The sequence below is a fragment of the Melozone crissalis genome, unplaced genomic scaffold (genome assembly GCF_028551555.1).
Source record: "Melozone crissalis strain CALT ecotype California unplaced genomic scaffold, PUWL_Pcris_2 ptg000006l_1, whole genome shotgun sequence".
Lineage (NCBI taxonomy): Eukaryota > Metazoa > Chordata > Aves > Passeriformes > Passerellidae > Melozone > Melozone crissalis.
Window position 1 is genome coordinate 27,179,633 of NW_026535784.1, and position 27,486 is coordinate 27,207,118.

General features: G+C 37.6%; 1 protein-coding gene across 1 annotated transcript in view; it reads right to left on the bottom strand.

Annotated features, from left to right (window-relative positions):
* Window positions 1–27,486, bottom strand: part of WWC2 (WW and C2 domain containing 2) — a 94,524-nt gene that overhangs the window by 45,447 nt on the left and 21,591 nt on the right. The window contains exons 2-4 of the mRNA XM_054294955.1: window positions 14,618–14,727; window positions 2,340–2,543; window positions 1,273–1,349 (exon numbers count right to left, since the gene is read on the bottom strand). Of these exons, the coding sequence (XP_054150930.1) occupies window positions 1,273–1,349; window positions 2,340–2,543; window positions 14,618–14,727 (391 nt within the window). The remainder of the gene's footprint in view (window positions 1–1,272; window positions 1,350–2,339; window positions 2,544–14,617; window positions 14,728–27,486) is intronic.

Sequence of the window (27,486 nt, forward strand, 5' to 3'; positions counted from 1 at the left end):
TACTGTTCCACTCATTTTAGAAAGAAGCTATTGCCTTGTTTCTTCTTTCTTGTTCATGATAAGGTCCTTACTGCCTTTGATTCCCCCTACTAAGCTTACAAAATTTTTCTTCCCACCTCCAGCATTTGTATAAGTTCCCTTACGGATCACTATCCCTTTGCCTTAATGGATAAGGGACTACAAATTGAGATTGGCAAGGATTAACAGGTGTAGTCAGGAGGGCAACATCCAGACATGAGTTTTAGAGAGCACTCCATCACACATCATTTCTACTAGGTTTTAAAAGTTTAATGAGCACAGTTCCTTTCAGACATAAATTGTTTAGATTCCTAATCACAACTCTTACTGCAGGTGAAGGAGGGGATGTTACTCTCTGGGGCTTCTATGAGTGCTGCTCTGTGCACAAACCAGGACAGGGCAAAGGAAGAGCTGAGTAAATGCTGTCATTTTTGCTGCTTCTGCTCCCCTGGAGTCTGTACTTCAGCCCACATGGAAGAACTGTGCTGTGAGGTGCTATCTTTTTAACATGCAGACTTTGATGTATTTTTTTTTCATTACTAATTACAGAAAGTTTAGGCTATCCATAAAGCATTATATGCCACAGCTGAAATAAATGAAATCCCCATAGATATTTTAAAAGTCTTGCACACCATTTCTTCCCTATTAAAGAAAATTCACTAGGGACTAACCTGTGAATGAAAGTTCTTTCTATGGATTTGTTACTGACTGCACTGAACACAGCTGACCAAAGCATAGATTTGTGTTCATTAACAATTTCAAAATCTAAACACAGACTTTCATCCTTGATCTGAACTGCTCCATTTTGACATAACAGAGGGGTTTCACACCATTATTGAAAAGTATTTTTCAAACCAACAAACTTCTGAGGCAGTTCAAGCAGCTAATGATGCATTTCTCACAGAAGAAAGATTGTGTAAAAACAGTCATCTAGCTGCAGCTCACCTTAGCCTACTCTTTCCTATTTTTACTCTTCCTTTAGAAAACAAAGGCATACAATTGAAAATAATTATCATATTTATTTAAACCTACATCTAATTAGATTATCTGTCAAAGTTTCCCAAAAAAGTGTTATCTGACAGTACCAGAGACAGCTTTAAAAATGAATTTTAACCTCTGAATGGTATCTAATTAGATTATTAGGAAGATTCAGTACCAGGGTACTAGACACAACTGCTAGTTCAAGCTATGCTTATTCTATAATCATAAACTTGGCAGACAGAATCCAAATGAAGATGAATTAAGGACTCTCACCCTTAATCTTGTAGTGGAGATTTCAGCCTTCAGAATGTCAGGGTCATACTTCGTGCTTGATGAAGAGCCTGAAAACACTTTTTTAAAAAAAATTAAAAAGACAAATATTTAAGTACTTTTAGATCACTAATTAGTCCCTTCCTTGATGAATACACATGGATCAAAACCCTACAATGTGCTCAAAAACATATAATGCTTTAAAAGTTAGCCTTTTATAGAGCAGTCAGCATTGCAGCATGGCAATAACTATTGAATAATCAAAATTTTCCCCTTTTTCCCTCCACCACTATATGGTATCTCTCCTCCTTTACTTATCTCAGTATCCTTAAGTAGAACTCATTCTCCCTGACATCCTATTTCTTGGTCCCTGTTCCCATTCTTCTAGCTGAGCCACCTTGCAATCACTTTCTTCCCAAAAGTTGTAATTTCTAAGGAGATCTCAGGAAAGCAGAAGATTTATTCAGAAGTCTCAGAGATCTGGCACTCAGTTCTCCCACAGATGTACCTGCTCCTTTCATACACTACTGCTAACAGAGGTGTTTGGCCAATTACAGGCCTCTGATATTGCTTTTACAGATGTTGATTCCCTGCCCAGGACAACAGCCTGTATACTCCACCTGGTCACAGCACACAGGCACAAAAATACTGTCTGCTCTTCCTATAAATAATCAACACATTCCCTTCTTGGTCTATTGCAGCCACCTGTCAACACTGAAGGGCCATTTCAGCAGGCAGCCAAGAAGACAAGAGATCCTCCTCACCTTGAACGTAGATTTGGCAAAATTTTGTCTCAAAAAACTGCATGACAAAATACATTTCAGAGCCAACTGCTCTAAATCATGGCTCAAAGGAATTCAATTGTATCAGAGAGAAGAGGATTCATTCTCTTCAGCAGAATATATTTATCTTAAATAAATTAATAAATAAATAATGTAGGGATGCTCACTCTAAAAAGGCCAGAGTACAAGGCGCTCCTAGCAAACCTTGAAAACTTATCCTAAAGTGAAACAGGATCCCCTGGAAGGCAGAGATCAAAAGAGTTACATTGTATTCTCTCCTGTACTTACAGCTTGTACGAGAGCTTGATTTTTCTTTGTAGGCACCATTCAGCCGTACATACTCATCCAGTGCAAGTGCCAGTCTCTGCTCCTTCACCTGGTACAGCTCCTTCTGGGTACTGAGAGCATCCTGGGCTATTGTCAGGTAATCTTTTAACATCCTCTCTTGTTCTTGCCGCCATTGTTTCCTGGGATCTTCTATTTGTGTTGTTTCTTTATAAGAGAAAAATAAGTTATTTAAAGAAACCTCTGCTGAAACCCATTGACAACTAAAATTGCTTCTTTGCTGTAACTCACAGCTAGAGCAGTCTAAACCATAGTTTGCCGTTGATTACTAAGCAGATGCTTCACTTCCTCTGCCACCACAGTGTGTGTAAGAAACAGAATTCAAGGGATCAGTCGCAAAATTAGAAATTAGAGTAAAATAGGCAAATGCTTCTGCAGACCATTCCCATGTTGTCAACCTTGAATTAGCAACATCCTAAATCTCAAAAAGAAAATATCTTTTGCATCGGAGTATTTGGAAATAATAAGATCGACAAATTCTTTCAATGACATCTTAAACAATGCATTTCTGAACAAAAACTAAAAGCAATCTTAGCTATTACATTTTTTCAACTCCCTTCCTCCCTACTTCATTATTTTTTACAGCCATATGTTATTCACGTTTTTAGTGGTTATCTCTCTCCTTTTGCTCTATGAAAACAATTTTATCTTTCCCCCTGTAACTGAACTAATAGATCATTAACTCTCCAGCTCACCTCACCTAACTCTATCCCTGTGCCTGCCAGACATCTGATCCAACACACAACTGTCTTTTATGGCAACAGACAGACAGGGCTGCTCTCAGAGGGCACTTCCTGTCTCTCAAAGACAGGTGTCCAAGATATGTGGACCAAATTGCTTTTTTGAGGTGCCTCCTCCTGTTCACTGACTACTCAGGTAATAAAAATGAGTAGGCTGGAATTTACAGGCCTTTAATTTACAAAGGGCATCAGGTAACATTTTCAGTCCAGCAGCCACACACAACACAGACTAGCACAGGATACATAGACAAGAGGATCAGACACAACAGAGACGTGACATAAGACAACCTAACTGAAGAATTTAAGATTTTATTTCTAATGCAAACATACAAAGAAGATTATATATAGTTGAATGCTCAAACTTCTTAATATTTCCTGACTTAGGTCAGCACTTTTTGAAGCTGTACGATGAATATTCTTCCTTTAAAGTTGTACTAAGTACAAAAATATTCTCATAAGACATAGCCATGAAAAGTTTGAAGCCTAAATGCAAATGTGCACCACTCTTCCTAAGTTACATACTGTAAATCTGCATAGATCTACAAAGACAAAAAATAACATTCAGTACCAAAATATTTAAGTGCAAAGTATTCACTTCAGAATTTTTCTGCAAAAGCAGGAGGTACATTTATTCTCTGGGTTAGATTTCTGTCACTTTAGTCTTCTGAATTGCTTTACTGTGGGAATCAATGCAGGGGGGGAAAACGGGAACAAGTGGCTGAAGACGTGGAGAGAAAAAAGAACTGCAGTCGAACCAACGTGATTGCTCTAAACTGTAGCTGAAGTGCACTCTTGGGAGAAGGCACTCTTTCAACGCCATGTAAGAAAACATATTTTGTAACAGCAAAAGCTGATAAGGACAGGATCTGGTTAATAACAATTTCTAATAGTGACTAACTACCAGTTTTTCAAAAGCATTTTCTCTTGTTAATATCACAATAACAGAAAGACATACAAAGAAAAAGCAGCATCCCATAAAACAAACCCTGTAGAATCCTAAACTGACAATCTCTATGGAACTACTGATGCATTTTAAAACAATTAAATACACGGACACCCTCCCTCACCATTTACAAATATGACATTTCTACTTGGGAAAGGCATTTCTTGGATGTGCACAGTGAATGCATAGAGAGAATAACCCACACAAACCCAAGAGTGGTGCATAAAAGATTAAAGCAGAAAGGCTTTATACACAGTTGGTTTTCCAATAACCCCAACAGGAACACTCTCTCAAAAAAACCTAACTATAGCTACAGACACACATACACCTACATCTGTGTTTATAGCCACCTGCTCTTTTACACAAAGATATTGGGCACACAAAGAAGCAAATCAATACCTTTTCTCTCCTAAATGGTCAACACATGTTCTTATCTGTGCCCACTTATTGTTGTTGTGCTTTAACACACTGCACATTCACAGTTATTTACACAAGATAAGAAGTGCTGGTTTCCAGAGTTATCCTTTTTTATGAAGCAGGTTGAAGAGCATGAAGCAGAATTCTCATGGGTCAATGATCAAATAGGATAAATGCAGTTATGGTGGTTTTTTAGATGAATGTAATGATGTGATTGTGTTTTAAGAGTGCAACCAGCAGACACCAAATAATCTTACAAGATTGGAAGGTCTCATCTTCGAGCATGTTGTAGGTAATTGCTTTGTAGGTTTTAAGTGAGGATTGCTCAACATGCAGCCCAAAGACCAAATGTAGCCCGCAGAGTTCTAAAATGTGGCCTACAGATGCCCTGTCCTTGTGACTGCAAGAGAAGGACAAAGCTGATCAACAGCAGATTATTTTCTATTGCTGACAAATACAATCAAACATTTCCTTTTTGCATCTCCAAGCTGCAAGTACAAAACAATATTATGATTATATGAGCTAGTATCTTTTATACTGATAGTCATAAATGAGTTAAAGGTGACCCTGCATTTAAAAAAAAACTGCACACTAACTTCAGCATTTACCAACGTTTGGGCATTTGCATGTGTAGGTACATTGGCTGGTCAAATTACTCTCAGTCAATTCTAACTGCATGTATTTATTCTGGAACAAATGCTCTGCTGTGAAAATACATTACCATGGAAAAAACAAAGCAGTATGGAATGATTATCCTAGAATTGTTACTCAACTTTTACCAGAGAAGACTCTGAAGAATTTTACTCTGCACTTTCCTTAAATAGCATGAAGTAGAAAACCCAAAAATGCATGCCTCTTGTCTGGCAAGTTGTTCATATACATATATATATATGGAAAAACTTGTGCCTGTATAACAGCACCTTATGTTTGTTATCTATACTTCTCAGTTATCTCTATTTTTACGAGTAGGCTTACTCCAAGGAGGAAAAAAAACCCCAAAGACAGAACTATGGATGATATTTCTGTTTCTGTAGCACTACATTTTGAAATGTAGCACTGCAAAGTATGTTCATTTGAGCACATACACCTTCCAAGAGCCGATAATTTTTTTTTAAGCAGCGCTCTTTCAAAACCAAATATTTATACTTCTCAGAATAAAGCCTCAGAAAAGATAAGGATTTTTTTCTGTGGACAAGAATTTTTCGAGCACCTGCTGCTAAGGTCAAACTTGTACACACAAGAATATTATTGGGATAGTTACATGCAAGTAATTGGTGGAAAAGTTTTCTGAACATTTGAAAATTAGTTGTGAAGCCTTTCATGCTTAAACCAGAGTGAGATTTAAACCGCAAGGAACATCCAAACTTTTTCCTCTCCTTATTATTCAACAGCTAATGTAAAGTAAAGTAGGGAGATCTCATTTCTTTTCTAAGGCATATAAATGTTCCCACTGGGGACTGCAACAGGATGCCCTATAACCCTGTCTGCAGAAGATTGCCAGCTGGGCAGATGGGGAGGTGTTATTTCTGCTCCTCAGGTGAGGAGTAAGCATTGGTAATGAACACTAGACAGAGCTCTAGAGCTGCATCTGAAAATGTTCTAGAAAATGCAAACTGGACTTCAATAATCAACAGTGGAAAATGAACAAACCAGCTCCTCTTGGCAGGGCCTCTCCAACATTTACTGCATAAACTTAGGTATGAACTAAAGGAATCTACTTCAAATGGATCTTTCAACAAATAGGCTTCATCAGGCTCTGTGAAGATACAGCATAGATTAAAAACCAATTGTGTATATCAAGTTCCTCTATCCAATCACAATGCAAAAATTATGATGCATAGTAACAGAATGAAGAGGATGGCAGTGTGTGTAATACTCAGGCTACTTATTCCTAATTTGACCTGGATATAGCATCAAGTAAGCAAAGGTTCTTGCAAAGCAAAATTATTCAATTCTATTAAGATAGTTTAATTTAAAACAAATTAATTAAACTTGAAACAAATTACTGCAAGTGCATAGCTAATAAATTTATTTTAAAACCCCAATAAAGAAGCAGTTTATTTCCTCCTATTTTTACAGATCTGAGTGACCACCCACACTGGGGGAAATTCTGTGCTCTCACCCAGGGGAACCACACAAATGGCAGGATGGCATGCTCCACCCAAGGACATTCCTGTCACTGAAATGATCACAGCCCTGTAACATAGAAGAGGAAGCTGTGCTGGCTTTAATCACACTGCTATTCATGAAATGCATTCTTCCTGGCTCACTGCCAGCAAAGTTGGATACACTTAAACTCAGGAAAAAAAATAAATCTGGCCAGAACAATAATTCAAAATCAAAATGTCAGGGCTGACTTTATGTCTTGGAAGTTTTGATTGTTCTTTTGGCAAGAGCATGCTTCAAGGGCAGCAGTGTTATGCATGTCTTTGTAATTATACATAGGATATATATTATACATTGGATACAGGTGAGAGTCAGGCATGCCAAATTTTTTAAAATTAGGTATTTTCACATGTTATGTTCCTGTCTGCTGGGAGGAAGTTCTGCCAAATTTTTACAGTCTACTTCAACAGAAGGAAACTATTACTTTATCAGCAGTAGATCTTATTTCCCTAAAATAAATGGAATTACAATCCCACTAGAAAATCCCACTGGGAAAGGAATGGCTCCCTGACACCCCACTGCTGGACATAAGAGAATTGGACATTTTACTACAGGATTAACAATATGTGGAAGCAATAGTTTTCCAACAACTCCCCTTGCCAAACAAAATAATAGCATCCACTGGCTCTAGAACAACCCACATGTAAATTGGGTTCAGTCAGAGACAGTTGCATTCAGGCAACACAGTCAGAGAACAATACTTTCAAGAGGTCCCTCTAAAAAAACAAGCCAGATATGTTAGATTGCTCCTTGAGGAGGACACATACACACCAAAAGGAGACAAAACAATTACATACTTTTCATTCTGAAGAGAGAAGTCTGTTTAAACATATGCCCACATTATTTCAGTTTGTTAACTGTTGCAGAATCACCATCTCAGAGGAGAGGCTATCCCAAGGGAAATTAGCTGACCTGGCAAGAAATGAGGACCAGAGACCTAAGATCTGTAGAGATGAGAACTTTTAGGTGAGCTGTGACATGGTCCAGTGAGCCAGTACTAAGTAGGAAGAACAATGCAGCTGGGGAAAGATCTTTTTTCTGGCAACAGTAACCTACTTACAGATCTAGTAATCCATTGCATTCTTAAGTGTGGATCTACTCATCAATACTGCATACCTTCTCCCTCATATACTAACTTACAGCAATATTCCCAAACCTAGAAACTTGGACTACCAGACAGGAAGCAGTGGCTGAGCCCTGAAAAGGGTAGCTGTGACTGCTGCAGAACTACTGCTCCATGTCATGGTTGAGCTCAATACTCTGTGTCAAGGTGGCAATTTCTCTGCCTGAAACAGTAAGTGATGAAAAGATAACTCCAGTACACCAGAGTTATCTGACATCTCCGGTTATCTTGCATAATAATTACAGGACTACGCCTTGCAGCCAAACAAACCCCACCTTCAAGGGAGTTGAAGACCTCAAACCCCTAAACCCAACAGCTGACTACATTCAGGATCCCTCACCACTGGAACTGCTCCTGAGCCTAGCTGCTGAAGAAAGTGTACAAGCTAAATACAGATTTGTTTTTCAACAGTCCTCAATAACTTTGCTTTGGCAGGATTACATCCTATTCCATGGAGATGGTTTGAGAAGGAGATACCTTCAAAGCATCCTGCTGCATGCTGAGGGCAAGCTCTTGGTTAAGGGCTGCAGGCAAACCAAACTAGGGCCAGGCACAGCAAAGGAGAATCAAGAATTTAATGGTAACTTGCACAAAAATGTCTCAAGATGACACAACAAAACCAAGAACAACCCTCTGACATATAATATCAGAAGAGGAAAAATGTTGTTAGATACCAGTTACCACAGGATAGTACAAGTTAGCTAAGTGGTGGTTGATGAAAGCAATTTTATCAACAGCATTACACAATCACTATGGATATGTTTATTCTACAAGTATATCCCACATTACTAGATACACAGACTGGCTTTCAATCCTCCAGTACTTCTGCTAGTTTCAGGGAGAATAACCAAGTGTTACTAGACTGTCTTAAGAAATGTACTTTATTGTTTACATGGTAAATGCTTTCTGAATTTTTTTTCCTTCTTCCTTTCTTTTCTCCCTGTTTTTTAAAATACTTGCAATTCAAACTCAAACAACAATAAAAGAAATTTGTACTGAAAAAATTTGTGGAAGGTTTCACAAGTAAATATTGCGTCATTTCATACTGACATTTTTGTTCAATAGGTACATAAAAATAAAGAATTGCACATTACAGAGACAGCAGTTTCAGTTAAGACCATGCAAGCAAAAAAGATGACATATTAAAAATGATCTAACACATTGCTGGATACTCAAAGAAAATCACATTCTATCACATAATTAAATGGAATATGGGTTCTAAAGAGAGACATGGATGAAAACTACATTATTTAGAGGATGTTCAAAACTGACCCCTCTACAGCTTGTTTCCTACCATCAAACTTTCATACAAAAAGTGACCTCTCTCTTCCAGACACTTTCTTCACTTTTCCATTAAATAATTTTGTGCTTGAATTTGGGCAATGAGATAAAATGAGAACTTTTTCCAGCTATACTCTCCAAGTATGAGCAGATTTCCAAAAAAGATTAAGTCAAATATTTTTACTATTAGTTTCTTCCAGATATGGGACAGAATATGCTTCTGTGTTTCAGAGTGAAATGCAGTAGTAACTCTGAGAATTTTGTTCTACATTATCAAGCAAGCAGGTAATGTTCTGCTGCTAAGGCTAGCAGAACAAAGACATAAGAAAAAGATGCAAGTATGATCTTTACATAAATGCCAGCGGGTAAAATCATGTTTTATCCAGAGCCTTCACTACTTGAGCCCTCCTTCTGTAGCCAGCATGCACCAGATTACTCTAGTCCATTCCTACAGCCAGAATACAGAGAAAATACCTACAAAAAACATTCAGGATAACACATATTTGCACTTGGGTTTCTGCCATGTACATTTGCTGACAGCAGAGAGTCCTCACAATTGATTGCATGCCACCACTTGCTTAGAAGATGGTGGTAGGTCATGGGAACAAACCGGGCACATTTGTGATGATTCTGCATTTGACTGCCTCAAGCTATTGGTAATTACAGACTCCTGGTGGGATTTTCAGATTCTTCCTTTTCTGAAAATCAATCCAGCCTACTTTCATAGATGCAGATGTACCAGACTCCCAGGCTGGAGCAGTCTGTCCACAAAAGTCCCTGTCTTAGATAAACCGGTTGCACAAGCATAAACTAGCATGAAAACCTTTAAGATTACAACAAGAAATAGAACTCTTATAGTTAAAACATTGTGCTGCAAGTGTGAAACAGTGTAAATAGCTAGCCTTTTCTCTCCTTTTTTTTTTTTTTTTTTTTTTTAGCATCACTGACTCAATTTTTTCCTTTTCTTTGTGGATGAAACAGTGATAGAAGGATGTTTCTGGGAAAGATACATTCATGCTTCCAAAAGGGACAGTTGAAATTAAGTAGGGAGAGCTGCAGAAGCAGAGAAGGTAGTTGTCCAACTCCATTTTGAAGAAAAGTGCTGGGTAGAGTTCAGGGAGAAGAATCATCATATTAAATACAGACTGGCAAAAAGAAAGTGATGTGATGGTCTGAAACTGTACAGGGCTAGGAAAAACTACTCTTTCCCATTATTATCTTTTAAATGCTGTCACTCATTGCCATTCTGCCACCTTTGCCACTAAACATTACTAACAGCAGAGTATTTGTTTTATGAGTTAACTAGATTATTGCAATGAAGAAAACAACCATTTGCCCTGTTATTCCTGAGACTTACCTGGCAGATAAGAATTGAAAGTAAGTGGGGTAAGTTATTTAGGAACAAATAGGCTGCTGAAGGCAAGGCAGAACTTGTCACAGTACGGGATCCTCTCAGACCATGCATGTCAAACCAGAAGTTTCCTTTTCTTTCTGCCATTACCTCACAACTGTTCATCTAAACATACCATAGACTGATCCAGATCAGAAAACCTGAGCAGCTGGGGCAAGGGAAAGGAAGTGGAAAACCACTCACACCTCAGGAAACAGAGGCCTTCCCTGTTGTCCATGTCTACTGCATATCCTCATGTGGACACAATGTGGGGACAGGAACTGGATCAAGCAATGGCTGCTACTTCAGCTGCCACCACCACCTGAGAAGTGCACCTGGAAGTCACAGCCTCAGAGTTAAAACTGTTTTCTGGCACAGAACAGATGAAAATTCCAGGGTGTAATTTCAAAATGCCTTTAACCATTGCTACTGTGAAAAGTATCTATCCTCCATCTCTTCCACCTGACTGTTCATTCATATCCCCAGGTCACCTTCCTTTTCTTGCTTGCATAAATAGAGGTGTGGAAAGGAGAACAAATAGCAACTTTTTTTTCCTCCCCCATACCAGATTAGTTTCAACTTGAATCAGCTCCCTGATCTGATTCACTGTCTGGCCATGCAAATGTTCATGGCAGTATAAGCAAAAACATTGCAGAGACAGAACAAAAGGCCAGATGTAGCAATAGAGCAGGAACAATACTTTCACAGATTATATCAACTTAAAGGTGTTTGCAAATCCAAGCCCTAAGAACATAAATGTTTACATCTCAGACACTTAATGCTTGATATGGAAAACCCCACAGAAGAATTGGAAAAAGACTGAAAGTGATGATACCTGCAGATACATGAAATAAAGTGGAGTAATATGTTATGTATTATTTTTAGTATGGCCTTGAATTCCTAACCATGTTGTTTAGCAAAATTAGTAAATGATAGCAAATTAGCTGAAGTAGATGAACACATGAGAACAGGTATGCAATAATGACTACAGGAGTCAACAGCATAAGTCATAAAATCTTTGGGCTCTCTCAAACCACAGTAATCAGGACCTTGTGCAAAACAAACTCCTCAGGCCCTGCCCACCAAATAATATCCTTTCAGTCATCCTCTAACAAAGGGTGCTACTGAAGCACAGGGTAAGCATTTAAGTTCTTACAGTATTAGCTACCCAGATCATATGCATGTTCTGCCTTGCCAGATGGCCTGTAATCTGGTCTCCCTTGAAGCTGAAAGCATCGCATTAAAACTCCTAATTGGGGTAATATATTCATAAAGTAATGACCTCAGTCAGTGCTTCTCAAAGTGGGTTACATCATCCAAAGGGATCATGAGAAAGCTCTAAGGCTATTGAAAAACCCAAACTATATTTGGGGGCGAAAAAAAATTAAATATAGAAAATATAGAAAATGTGAGAATAAAATAAAACTAAATTATCCTTAAACATATTGACCCCAAAATAATCTGAGGGATTGTTCTACATTTGCAGACTGCTCACAGACAACTCTTAACCCTCTGCAGAAGAGAAGAGGAGGCTTTTCTCAGGTTTATGTGAGAGAAGGGAAGGAAAAAAATCAAGACAAATAATTGCACAGATGAGGAAAATATTGTGAAAAAAAATAACATGTATGTTGATTTACATAATTTTTGAAAAAAATTACTTTATAAAAATTCAGTAGAAGTTTCAGAACTTTGCAAGGTGCAATTGCTTTCTCTAAATTATTGGGGAGTTTTGTCAATATCCACTGCAGCAAGTACCTATCTGATCATTAATGGAAACTCCACCCTTAACATTTTCAACCTCAACATTTTCAACCTTTTACAGAAAAGGAGGGAACAACCATGAGTAGCAACCTACTCCTCCATAGCTCTGTGGGCTGGCTTGAGAAATATAATAAATTTGCAGTCATCATAGTAAAACTGGTCCAAGTCCTGTGGACAACCTGAAACTTCACAGCTGGATCAAATGTAGCTTTGTAGAAAGGCACACAGTAGGAACAACACTAGAAAAACAAATGAGAAAAAGGACAGATATGAGAGAAGTTGTTCAGAATAATTAATTACGGGATGCAAAAGTAGAGACTCAGTGGGCCTTCCGTCAAATATTTTGCTGAAATAAATTCAGCAGACAGCAGCGAACATGAAGCATCGTTAGTCCCCTCTCCCAACCTAACACATGGGAGCAGATTTCTTCCCAAGGTGCTATCTCTCAAGCTGCTATTTATGAGTCCTGAAATTCTACTTTATCCAACCTGTTTTCAGGCATCTATCTATTTGTTTTTCCTCCTAGCAGTAGGTACAGTTTTTCTCCCTCATTTGGCTTCTTTGTCCAGTAGCAGAGAGAATTAACAAAACCACTTTCAAAAGAGTAAAAGAGTCTTCCTTGTTCTAACACAGCCACTGTCCTGACAGGGAATTTTAACAGTTCAAATCCAAAAAGCATACTCAGCACATCTGACTTGTTACAAAACCAATAAAGCACTAAGCAGACACAAAACCTGTTTTCTAGAAAGGCTTTTCTCCATTCATTTTAAGTGACCTCCATACCAGAGATTTCAATACCATCAAAACATTGCATGCACCCTAAGTCAGATGAAGTAGAAGTTATAATCTCCATTTCTGGTGCATCAAACAAATCACTTACTTGTAAGATTCTTAGGCAGCTTACCACCCAGCAGCTGGAGAGTACTCTCACCAAAACACTGTGCAAAATACAGTGCACATAACTAAAATACACCACTTAAAAAATGGTGTAGCAACCATTCACTGAAGTTGCTACAAAGGAATACATACATTAATTTAAGAGGAATCAAGAGCACTACTGAACAAACAAGGGATGGAAACTGCCTTTAAGTATGTCAAAATTTCAAACCATGAATAGCTCCTAACACTCAGGAATTCACTTTCAATGCACAGGTATAACATTTAAGAGTAAAGAAAGCAGTTAAATTCTTTCTTAATATAACAGGCAACAAAGCTACAAGAGGTTTTTAGAACTGATTAAAAATTTTGAACAAGCATGAAATAAAAAGAGCACAATCAGAGTACAGTGATCTAAAAGCACTCTCAAAACACCCAGAAATGCAACTTGGCTCTCAAAATTTTACTGGTGTATGCCCTATAATTTTGGCCAAAGTAGAAGTCAGAGACAATTTTATGCTGATAATCACATTTAGATGCAGAAGAAAACCCTTTACTTTCTTCACCTTTTGAATTCAATCAAGGATGCTTGTATGTTTAAAATACATACAAGCAGGAGTGTCTAACATTGTATGTAAGATCAGAGGAGTCTAATTGCAAAGCAAGGCTTTGTAATTAAGAGCACAAATGAGGTTATTGGGTGGGATACAGTTCAATATTAGGTGTCTATCTGCAGGTGCTTAACAAGTACAGCTGATATCTAATGTCCCATTCTAGTTATCAGAGTTCTAGTCCAACCCAACCAAAGGAGGTTAAATTATCTCATCTGCAAAGCAGACAGCCAACCAGTCAGCATACATCACATTTTACATTACACCAACTGTACTGACTAGAGATCTTGTGACTGCAAAAGTGGCTTAGACAATGCCACTTGGATTCACTTGCCCCTACATTTGAGATGCCACTTTGAGATGCCAGATTCAGAAGGCCACTGGTCTCTTACTGTCCATGCCACATCTACTGACCCTGTGCAGTTGCCTCTGCTAACTTCAAGGTTCTGAAATGGCTGTAGATACCTGCTAATTTTTAGGTAAGTATAAGTACTGCTAGCACAGATGCACGTACCTAGATTCAGGAGTTGATCTCAAACAGAACCTTTGCTATTGTGCTGTTAAAGACTATTTCTCGGAAAATAGAAAAACATATCAATATGGAGTAATAAATGTATAAAGAGAAAATAGAAATGCTTTCAGGAGTATATCCATTTAGCAGGCCTGAATAGCATTGTATTTCATATTTTGCTAGTTTTACATGGTTTAGACATATTCACTATGCAATTAGAAATATATGTAGAAACAGACGTCGCCATTTTATACCAGCAGATTTTCCTGTAAGCATTTAAAAACCAATAATGTTATACCAAAGGGCAAATTTTCCCCAGCATTTTGATTCTAATCAAGAATTCTGATTCTAATCAAGATGAGCTGTCTTTTATACCCAACATGGCAAACCAGAAGTACTTACGGTTTATGTGGTCAATGTAGTAGACGCCAATCTGAGGGTCACACGCGGCTTCCCATCCCCATGGCAATTCGTCCCCAACACAATCCGCAAATGACAAGGGCTTTGTCAACCTACAGCAAGGAAACAATTCAGTGATATAGCTTTTCTCCCTTCCACATATCTGTTTTTCATATTAATTCCTATTATGACAGAAGCTGAAGAAACATAGCAAGGAGAAAGAAGAGCAAGTTGGTTTTTTTCCTCTTAAAGCAGAACATATTATTGCAAACATTTTTCAGTACAGGAACTCAAGTGAAAAATCCACTGCAACACCATTCACATTTGACAGTCTAAAATTAAACAACAACCAACAGCTTTAAAAAGAGGAAATTATCTATATTCCTATTTGTCCCCAGGAAAACTGGACCCTTCAAATTCAAGTCAGTGAATAGAGTACAAGATTTCAACATCACTGTTTCTTATGACCACAGAAAGCCACCTAGGATGCAGTTAGCAGCACTTATCAATCCCTGCACATGAATAAAACAAGCAGCAGTGTGCACAGAGTAGACACTACAAGTAACATTTAATGGGCCTTAGATGTTCATATGTTGCTTTTGCAGGAAGACAGACTATTACAGTTTTTCACTTTAATAATAGAGCATCTATTTGTTATAAGAACTAGAGTGATGAATATAATACATGGGCTCTTTTCCAACTGAGGCTGAGCAAAGCTTTACGTGATCATCTTTTGGTCCTTTTAAAAAAAAAAATTAGTATTGAGTTTCCTATTGATAAATCCACAGATAAATGCCACCTCTAACATAGTGATATATTTAATAGAAAGAACAGGAAATTTAAGGTTTTATTGTTGCCATAGTGACAATAAGATTAAGTAGATATCTAGAGTTTCAAAAAAAAAAAATCCAGAGTGGCATGATGAAGAGAAATTTGTGGGACACACAAGCAGCACTCCTTTGCTTACTGCTGATTAAGTTTCATCACCTAAGACTGTTTTTTCATTTCACCATTAAAATTCTACACAAATAAAAAGTTAATTCATATGTTTCAGGATTTTTTCTTTATTAATTCCTGACCAAAAGAAACAGGTTTATTGACACTTTTGTGAGAAATGTAAAAGAAAAGAATAGTACATTTTTATCTTCTACAAACTGAGTTGGATTTTGTGTACAAAACAGCACATAGAAAGTACCTTACAAAAATATTTAATTCTTTATGCAGCTGTAAAAAACAAATTTAAGCACAAATTTGATTTAGAAATAATTGCCCCACTACAATCTTTATTATCATCATCATCAATGAATATGACCTACCAATTCTCTAAGTTGAACAGCATTTCTTCAAGCTAGGGTTGCAGAAATCATAACGAACAAGGCTCTCAGGATTCAAAACATTTTGAATATTGATTCTTTTTCAATTTATGTTTTTTAAATTGCAAACATGAATCCACTTCCTCATATTTCTCCAAAGTTTACCTCAAAATCCAGTGAAGGTTACTAACACTTTATTGAGGTTCTGAACAAATTTGCATGTATAACACAAATTTGCTGATTTATTGCCACTTATAAACTGCTATGTTAACCACTAAACACACCAAAAACTATTATAAAATACAGATAAAATTACCAATGTGGAATTGCATTTGGATCACCAGGACACAAAAATACAGATTATAAGCAGCACAAGCAGGCTGTCAACTTGCCAGTGATTTCCAGGGCCAGAGAAGGTCTGTAGCAAGTCAAGCCTATGCATTGTATCCTCTCACACTGCTGACCTGCATCTTTAAATCCAGACACTGGCACAGCCCTGAGTGGGGCTGCAACAAGGACTCTCCAGAAACCCCAGCTCTGACCTGCCACCTTGCTCCTCCTCTCTGGGCAGCAGAAGCTGTGCTGCCATGGCCAGGATCCAGCTGTGCAGCTCAGCAGGCCAACAGCTGGCCTAGTGCTGCCATACCAAACGCACCTGCCCAAATGCCGCCCACTTACAATCACCAGCACCACTTCAAAGATTACTGCTCTGTTGTAATAGCTAGAGAGAAAGGGATGGCTCTTAGGGAAGCAGGAGAAGCCTTTCAACTCCAGGGTAAATACAAGCACAATTTCAGGCAGGCAGCATGCAGCAGGCTGAACACAGGGCATCCATGTCAAAGAGTTCCCAGGCCACTAATGCTCAGAGGAAGCATCAATCACATAAAAGCAACAGTGCTTTGGTGAATCTGGTTAGTCATGTGAACAAGATGTGCCAACTTCAAAGGCACACCTACCTGTGAAGAAAGTCCTGTCTCAAATTTGATTACAAGTGTAGATGTTCGTGAAACAAACTGAAGAACAAAGTTTAGTGTCATCCTTGCCTCAACATCACAACACTAACTCAAAACTCAATTCAGGTAGTTCTAGTAGGAAATATATTTGAAATGCCATATAGCAACATAGAAATCACAGTATGGACTCAAACTCATATGAACAAAGCCAGATAGTTTTTAATAAACATTCAACACATTCACCAAATTTACACACCAGAGCTATCAACAGTCATGATGGGATTTTTAGATCGCCTCTACGCAGGGATATAAGCCCAGTACAACCCTGGCTTTTCATCTCCACTGTACACTAATTTTATTTTTAATCAAATATTCACTTCTTCCTATAAATAGCACATTCTCTAGGTTAGACTGCATTTGACTCTGATCATGCACATGTTCTGTCCAGGTGTTCTCACCTGTCTGAAACCAGATATGATAGGAATGAATAACAGCCATTCTCTCATCCCAGACACTCCATAAATTAAAGTGACACTAAAACACTCTGGAAATGTACTGAGTGACCCACACTGGACCTTAAACAAAATGAGAAGAGAGAGACAGAGGTCCAAAAAGACAGGCAGTACAAGACAATTTGTTTTATGAATCCTGCTCTGCTGGATCATGCTTGAACATCGCATCCTTAAGATCTGAACTATGTCAGAACTGCCCCAGAGTAGATTTTTAAAACATGAGAAGGTTTGTCCATAATAAGATCACAATTACCTAAGAGGGTAACATTCCCATGACTCCCTTTTTTGTTCCAGAGTCTTTTAATAGCACATAATTTTTGAGCCTGATGCATCATTTTACAACTGAACAGCAATCAGCACAAGGTGATTGATACCTGATTGCTTATGGCCCTCCGAACACAACATAAGCACTATTTACTTTCAAAATACGTATGACAAATGGATAAAATTAACACAACAGGAAGCAAGGGAAAATTTGCAAGACAAAAGTTGAGAGCAGAGAGTTACAAGATGTAATTGGACAGGAAATAATATCTAGGAACAAGGACTGAAGGAATCTTGTCAGTGTGAAGATCATTATCTGTGACACAGAGTAACCTATGATAGATGGACTGCCATTACATTCATTAAATGTCATCCAAGAAAAATGAGGTTTATTGCACCATAATAGAGGATTAAATGCTGCATGTCTTGGGCACGGATATTCTAAGGGTAGTTCATAATATTTAGTTTCAGTTTGTAGCCAGACATTTAGATGTTCCTAAAAGAATGCCAATACTCTAAAGATTGCTTCAAAGTCCATATTTAGTATCCAATGAAGTTCAATTAGTTAATAGAAGGCTTGGATTTCTTTAATGCATATCATTAAGCTTAAGTATTCTCACCTAGGGGTGCCTTTTTATTTTTTTAACCTTAGTGAACAAGAGGCAGGTGTGCATAAGGAGAAGTGGCTATTTTAAGGAAAACCAGGAAGCAATCTGCAATTCCATTATGTAAACAATCCATGATTATGTTAATCACTTTACAGATGCTTGGGGAGACTTAGGAGACAAATGCAGTTTACAAACTGAAGACCTCTATTATCATATCAAATCCACATTTTTCTTTAACGTTTTCAAAATACAGAGTTAGCTAGCTAAGTTCTTAAATGCAGATTCTGCAATAATCTATGTGTTGCCATTTATAGATGTTCTTGCTTCTACAGCCATACCTGTAAGAATAAGTCAGTATATGCAGCTAAAGTTAATAATGAATCACAGAACCACAGCATATCCTGAGTTGGAAGGGACTCAACAAGGATCATCGATTCAACTCTTAAGGGGATGGCCCACATGGGGATGGAACCCAAAACCTTGGTGTTATGAGCACCATGCTCTAAAAAAATGAGGGTGAAGACACTGGAAAATGGAACCATAAGTGCAGACTGATGGACTGTCAGTGCAGAAATAATGCTTCATTTGGACAACTTTCTTATTTGATGTAAATCACATTTTGAAGTCCCCAGAACTAGAAATACATAGAAGACAGGCTTCTTTCCAAGACTGAGGTCCACAAAAATGAGGCATTTATTACATATAGTAGTAAAACTGCTATTTGTAATAGCAAAACATCACATATAGCAGTAAAATATATAGCCCATTTCTCTGACCTGAGAATATCAAGAGGCATGTTCTTAAAAATGTGTATGCACATATATGTATATACACACATACACACTAGTTTGAACAAACTGTTCTATGCAAGAGAAATGCTGGATTCTGCTGCATTCCTTCTCTGACTCCTTTTTTCTCCAAAATCCATTCAGGATTAAATAAACTGTAATAATGAAACATAAGTTATACATATTATGATTAGAACTCTATCAATAGAAAAGAGAAGAAGAAGGTTACAGTAGGCAGATCTTAGAAAATGGCAGTGGGGGGCAGGGGGAAGGAGACACACACATGAGAAATAACCCCACCCTGCTCAAACCTGAAATTACTTTACCTCAGTTAGAAAGGAAGAAAACACAGGTTTGTAAGAGGTACATAAATACCTAAGAATTATTAACAGGTTCATCTTAATGCCTTTCAAAATTACTTCCAAGAACATCTTCTTTGCTGTGTGGTACTTGGCCTACAGTCAAGAGTCAAGTTTGTAGTTTGGAATTCAGTTGTAACTAGGGTCAATGCCCAACTAATATAGCAACTTCAATGTGCATTTGAGAACTTTCTCCAAATACCCAAAATGAACTCATGTGCTTTGTTGCATAGCAAGATCCCGTGTGACACTTACACAAAATGTTGTATGGATTAAATTTCATTCATTTCTCATATATAGTGATGCATATTACACATTAATTCTTTTACAGTGCAGCATTTGTTAGCACTTTTTCTTGACAGAAATTTTTCTGAAAAATATACCTCTTCTCCAAACTCCAATGAAATGAGAAGACAAAACAAAAGCTGCTATTCAGATGTGCAGAAATGGGCAATCTATTAAAATGTAAGAGAAGAAATCCAGTGATGGAAGGATTGCATGCACAGTTATCTGGAATCCATACACCCTTACAGAAGGGTGTACAGATGGTTTATTCACAGTAATACTCACCAATGCAACAGTTTACAAAAAGTTTCCTTCAAGCACTTTCAGTTAGCACAATTACACAGAATAGTAACATAAAATCAGTATCAATTGTTCTTTTATTTTGCAAAAGGACAACTGAAAGTATTTAATTCTTATTTTGATCCATAGCTTGAGAGAAGCCAATGTAAAATTTTAATGAATGAAAGGAATGTACAAACAGAAGTAGAAAAATGTTCTCAATTCTTCACCAAACCTCCTGAATTTAGTGCTCAAGTTGGATCTCAAAATCAATTCAATTCTTACCTAACTTTCTAATGCTATAGTCATTACTACTTTGAAGGATGTATAAACATGCATTCTAATCCCATACTAAATATGCTCACAAACATGGATTTTACTCATTTCAGGCACTCAAAAAAAATTTCTTATATAAAACTTGGGGGTGCAATTAATCCCATTAACTTCAAAAAAGCCAGTTACTAAACCTGAATTACTGCTTTAGGTTCCTTACAGAGGTAGATTCAGTACATCTACTTCATACCTGAGGGTTTCCCTCTTTCCCTAGTGAGTACAGGATTCTGAATGCAAGAATCCTTAGTGTGTGCAAGGGTAACTAAATTTAAGTGGGATGAATTCTTTTGCAGGCAGCAGAGTGCACACAGAATGGCAAAAGAGACCCAGCAGCTGCTCCACATTGCAGGTCAGAGTTAAAGAGAGGCATTGCTGCTCACTATGGCTGAGGTCACTAACAGTGTGAAAATTACACTGCATAGGGAACACAATTTTCTCTTCTACAAACTACAGTGGCTAAAGCTGTAACCAAATGAATTTACTTTGTATTAATTATATTGCTGTCTCTTTCCTAACTTTAAAAAGTGGTAATCAGGCTGTTTACCTGTCAAAAGGGGCAGAATTGGCCCACGTAACACCCTTTTGCCATATTCTTTCTTAATTCAATTCTATAAGTTATGAACTAGCAAATCCCGCACAAAATCTCTCTCTTAAAAAAGCTCATTCATGAGACAGGACTTCTGCTGCTAAATGTTTCACCCTATTCTTAACACAGTACTGCCTCCCATTCAGACATTATGTACAAGACATTATGTACAAACTTTGAATTGTTTAGGTACCCTTTTAATAAGGGTATTATTAAGATATACTGCCACTTTATTACAGGTATTATTTTGAAAGAGTAACTAAGTGGGCATCAATACCAGCTAGAACAGATCAAACAAGGAGCAGCATGGTCGCAATCCCAGCTTGAAATAGTCGTGTAAAATAAACAAATATGGTAAGGTCATGCATGTTTACCTTGTTCACAAGATGTGTGCAACCAAATGTCAACAAATGCCTGTGCTCAAAAGACAGCAAACATGCATGTTACCTTTTCTATGCCAAAACAGAATCACTAATAGCTCAAACAAAATGTAATCCATCCCTTAAAGATGAGATATTCTCAATAACATTAAACTTCTTAATAGCACTAAATGTATGCCTGCAGACACTAGCAGGTGCACCACTAATGTCTTTGTACAACACACACGTGCACACAATGGTATTGGTTTATAGTCAAATGTTCACAGCTACACTCCTGGCTAGAATGGATATGTAACAGGCAACAGTACTGCACCTTCACATTTTGCACCACTGGATACTCAAAACCTAATTGCAGAGACTGAACTCACAGCAGTTATACACTTCATGGAGACAAAGATTTATTAACTCCTGCAGCAAGTATTTCCTGGATAGATTGCATGAATTTTCACTTGTTTTCCAGATTTCAGATCATTTTGCTCCTGGTAATACAAAGAGAGGTAAAACACTCAAATTTGTATAAGAATGGAAACTTGAAATAAGCACTGATTCTGGTTTTCTAAAAAAATATACTGGTATAGTACCACTTTTAATAGCTCACAATTTCTATCCTGTAATTCTTTTAAGTCCTTGAATACTTACAACAGACAGCAGACCTTAAAGAAATATATTTTTTGGTTTTGCAGTTTCTTTGGTAAAGAAAAATGTACAAACGTGCAGATGGAGAATTATGCTAAGAGACATACATTATTTCTCTACCTCACAGCAACCCAGAATGGAGGGACATTATTTGAATACATACTACTCAGATAACAGGCTCTCACAACTATTTAACAAGCTCAAAAACTTGGTTTCCAGCACTGAACTCCTACTGACAGTGATTTACTCTAACTCCCATTTATAAGTGAGCTGTGGGTTCACACAGATATACCACATTCAATGATGTTTCAGAGAATATCTAAGAAGTGTATTTGAAATATATCTAAGTGTATTTGAAAAATACACTTTCCATTAAAAGACTCTTGTCTAGCTAGCCAGCAAACCAGGTAAACACAATACTATATTCAGGAAGCACACAAGGTCCAAGTAGAAACTAAAATCTAATCTTTTTCTGTCCTCATAGGTTTTGGGATTTTAAAAAACCTTTTTAGAGTACTGAATAAGTGGTTTCTTCTCTGTAATTTAGGCAGAGTACTCAAGGTGTTTTTGAAATGCTTTGCTGAAAAGGGCAGTGTGCTGAAGAGTGTCTCAGTTTCCAGTCAGCCTTCCAGAGAGACAGCTGCACTACCACTACCATGTGAAGTGGCAATATCAGCCCATCACCAGTTCTGATTGCTGCCTCCCTGCAGACCAATTCAGTCTCCTATGCTGTAGCACAGCACCAGCTGTTCAACATATTCAGCAAGTCCTGCTTAGAAATAACAAGTCAGCACCTCACCAATGCTGGGGCTTGGAGACAAGCACTAACTACAGTGCAAACTGTACTCATTCCTCACATGTTTTCCAGCTCTTTTTGATTTAGTTAAACATTAAACTGCCAGGACAAGGATGAAAACAAGCCAACAAACCTTGCTGCAACCACACTACAACAAGAAGTCTTAAATTCGCTATATTTATACATAACTTACTAAACTTGCACAATATGGAAAACCCCAGGAATCTTGACAAAAGTTCTTAGTTTCCAGTATCTATTATGAACTTCACCAGTTTAAGCCAATACAGCTATGATTTTTACTACAAAAATTGTATTGTACATAGAAAACAAGTTCTTTGAAACAAAAATATAACTGCAAAGTTTTTGAGTCCACTTATTGTAACAGCAGCACAAGTATTCAAAAGTAAAACGTGACAGCAAAAATAGCTGAACAACAAACCCACTACAGAAAGAATGATATAGCTTCAGACAAGCAAAGGATATATTCAAAGTGAAAGAAAGTAGGTTTTGGTCAGGTATTAGGAAAAAATTCTTTACTGCGAGGATAGTGAGACATTGGAACAGGTTGCTCAGGGAAATAGTGGATGCCTCATACTTAGAAGTGTTCAAGGCCAGGCTGTACAGAAATCTGAGCAAGCCGGTTTAATGAAAGATGTCCCAATCCATGGCAGGGGAGTTGGAACTGGATGATCTTTAAGGTCCCTAAGGTCTATTTTCCAAAAAAAATACCTTCCTACTTCATTTAGCAGTTTTGCAAGTGTAATGTAAAAAAATCAGAAATTAAGTGCTTGCAATATATTAACAAAAATTAATACTCTTTTTATTTCGTTATTTTAAAAGACTTGTTCTCAATGTTGAAAAGTTCTACGCATCCCCAAACTCCCTAGGCTTTATGCAATACAGAAAAGCTATGGATGAAAATTTTCAGGTCATCCAAAGACCTTGCCTGCTTCCTCCACAGAAAAGAACCCACACAAAATGGTCAACTGATGTCCTTCTCACACACACACTCAAAAGGAAGGAAGCAGAGAACACACAAGTTAAGCTCTCAGTCCAGCAGGCAGCAGACAGAGGGAGGCGAGTGCAGAGGGAGTGCTCTGCCTCCCAGCTCCATGAGATGCTGTGTGCATGTCAATGACTGCCATAAAAATGTGCTACCAGCAAGCAAGCCGAGCAGAACTGCCTCCTCCCAGCTACAAAGAGGTGGCATTAGCTCAATGTCAGCTCCCTCTGTCCCCTCACAGGTGCTTCTGTGAAAAGGCACATGAACTGAATAGCTGAGACCCAGAAAGGGAAGAATGCATTTGGGAAGGAAGGGACCCACACCCACTGGTTGCAGGACCAGGTCAAACTGCCTGCTGGCTTGGTTTTTTGTTTCCTTTTCCTTTTGATTATGATAAGCTATTTTGGCTTTCCACTTCACAGTTGCCATCAATGAAGAAAAACCCCACGCTGAACTCAGCTACACATTTTACCACATCATTTCATCATTGAAGGTAGTAAAAGTGAAAAGGAGAACCATTATTTTCCAGCTCAGCATACCAGCTATTTGTTTCTGTAGGGCAAAGCCTCCAACCAAATCACTATTTGTAATTCATTTATCTGTTTAACATTGCCAAGTTCCATGCAAAGATGACATTTTGAAAGGTTAGGGGGGAAAGGGAACCACAGAGAAATGGAAATGGGTAATACCATGAATGTTTTCTGCAGCATTTTTCTTTGACGCAGCAGTTGGTCCTGCACTGGCATGTAAGCACTATAATATTAGACACCTGGAATGTGAGGAATGTCTGATAACCATAGCCTAGCACATGGATAATTCCACAGCCATAAACCAATGATATGACCTTTGCCATTCCCCTGGAAAGCTCAAATGCAGTGACATTATGAAAAGGCTATTATGTGCAGTGTTGCTATAGGTTATTTATATATATATGACTGTACACTGTTGTTAGAGGGAAAATGTTATCATCAATTGACAGCACTGTTAAGAAACTTAGCTATTGGTTTTAATTTAATTACATAAATGCCATCCTGTTTTCCGAGCAATTTTAAGCGTTCCCGATCCTCCAATCTCTGGCTGCAAACTTGACTCCAAAATGTTTTCCTCTACTGTCTTGTACCACTCTGCTCTTCATTTAACATATTTACTAGCAAATATTCTTCCTACAATAGGAAGATGTACTCTTAAGAATACTCAAGGTAAGAAAAGGAAAAAAAAAAGGCAAACCAAGACCAAACAAACCCAGTCAAGCACTGGTTCATGAAATTCAAAAAATGGCACAAACTCTGCAGGAATTTCCACATGCAAATAGGAGCAACCAATCCTTACTGTTTGATAGAAGTATGATACAACAAACTACAGGTAGAAAATGTCTATAGACTAGAATACTTTATTAGGAATTAATCAAAACAGATAGCCTTATGATAGAGGATTAAAACATTCTGTTAATTTTCATGATTTGTCATCTTGGCTGTCAGGCACAAAGTACCAAAAACAGTTTTCATGGCATATTGTTACAGTTAAATTTAGGACATTTTTGTATTGTGATAATTAAATATGAGAAATAGAAATGTATTTCAAAGAAAAAACATAGTCAAACCCCAGAAAATTATCATATTAAATATCAGCATTAAAAGATCTTCCCAATCTCTAACTTTTCTCCCTCTTCCTTTCTGTAATTTCATATACACACTAGTCCAAATCACCCCATTACTCACCTCATCCACCACAGAAAATTATTTTGAAAAAGAATTCTGTTCTGTAAACTCCACTTCTCCTGTAAACAAACTCTTGCATTGTAAGTGACCTTTGGATTTATAGAGAGGATATTTAAAGACTCTCCTCACCTAACTCTGCTCCCACTGAAGTCAGCAGGAACATTACCAATTTCAGTAGCAGGAAACCTAAATCTAATACTTTCAAAAGGTATTATCCACCTGAACATCCCAGATAACCTCACAGACATTTAACTTCAGTTCTGTGAAGCCCTTCAGCCAAGAACCATTCCAGAGGCAGGGAAAAGGGAACTTAAGTTAATATGTCCAATGTCTCTGCAGGTTGGTTACAGACCCACAAACTGCACCCAACAGGACAGAGCACCCCACTCTGTTATTCTCAATACTGAGTTCTTCATATCTTGATTCCAGCATCTCATCCAACCATTTGTAACAATTTTGAAGGCATACTTCATTAAACATTCTGTGTTTTGCAGTACCATGCAGCTCCTGTTGCAAAAAGACTGAGCTAGATCAGGGCTCAAATGGCACAAAATCACTTGGTGGATCTCTGGTCTCTGGTAACTGTTTCCAGATGCTACAGGAGAAATCTTTAAAAATGTGTCAACAATTTTTTGCTCATGGAAAATGAACAAACACAGCATTGATTTTATAAAACTGCAAGCAACAAAATACCGAAGAGGAAAAGGACAATATATTTGTATTTTAATATTAGTAAGAGATCATTAAAAAAGTCTGCCAACCCTTGGTGCAAATGGTTCAAAAATATCCCTCAATCTCAGCTGTTTTCACAGATAAGAGACTCTAGAAAAATCATTCTTGAGAGCAGAGTGATGGAAGTCAGGGGCTAACATATATTAGTAAAACTGCACAAAACTGAACTAACGAGCAAGGGCTGTAACAAACCTTTGCTTCATACAAATCTAATGTTGAACTTAAAAGTGCAAGATAATGAAGTCAGGGTACTGTAAGATTACAGTAATGTAAAATTATAATTATAAGATGATTTCAGATACATGTTCTGGTCTACATTTAATCCCTCCCACTAATAATTTTAATACAAAGAACTCTAGATTGTAATGCTTTTTTTAAATTGCCTTTCTTTGTATACTCCGAGATGCTCAGAAAACCGTGTTACACTAAACAAAATCAAAGCAGAGTTCCTTCAGCTGCTCTACCGCTTTTACATTTCTTTATTCACAATATTAATTGACTTCAAGATGTAGATCAAATTTATTCCCAGGGGCATCAGGGTTTGAGGAATGGGAAATATGTAACAATTATCCAACAGGAAACGCCTAAGTTTGCTGTGACTTCCTTCGCACACACCCACTCCCTGAAGCTGCCTGAAAAAACCACCCCAAAACCTTTCATGGAGGCAGCAAACTTTCTAGCATTTCCTAGCAGAAACACAGAAACACAAACACAATTTACTGAAGCATGGCCTTCTATTGGAAGGAAAGGAAAAGAAAAAATCAGCTTCTGCTTCTCACATCAAATGGACTAAACCCCTTTCAGGTCAGCTATCCTTTTTGGTTCCCTTTCCCTGAACACTTACAAGCCTTTCCTCTACCTCCAGCCTATCATTGCTTGTCACACATCCCTCTCTACTAAGTGTGGTTGGCACAAAGTTGTTTAGAGCAGGGGAAATACTTTCAAGGCAGTAATTTGCAAAGATTGCTGAGGAATTATCTGAGACACTGTAAAAGGGAACCTGGAGTTTCCAGATGAGTTAATACTCTACTTACTGACTCAAACAGAGCTGCCTACCTTTCCCAAACATGAAAATGCACTCCCTTCAGCTTTATTAGCAGTTTGCGTTACTGACTTTAAAAGATTATTTTAAACCAGGTTAAATTATTACTTCTGAGAATACAGTACATATTAAAACCTCATCCCTATTTGTGGTTGCTAACAGCACAGAGTAAATTAGCACTTCTTCAAATAAGCATACAAACATCAAAACAATATTCAAAAAATGTTTATGAGTAGGTAACAGCCATGTTTTATGAGTCCTCTCTTTCAAAGTAAAAGCATATGT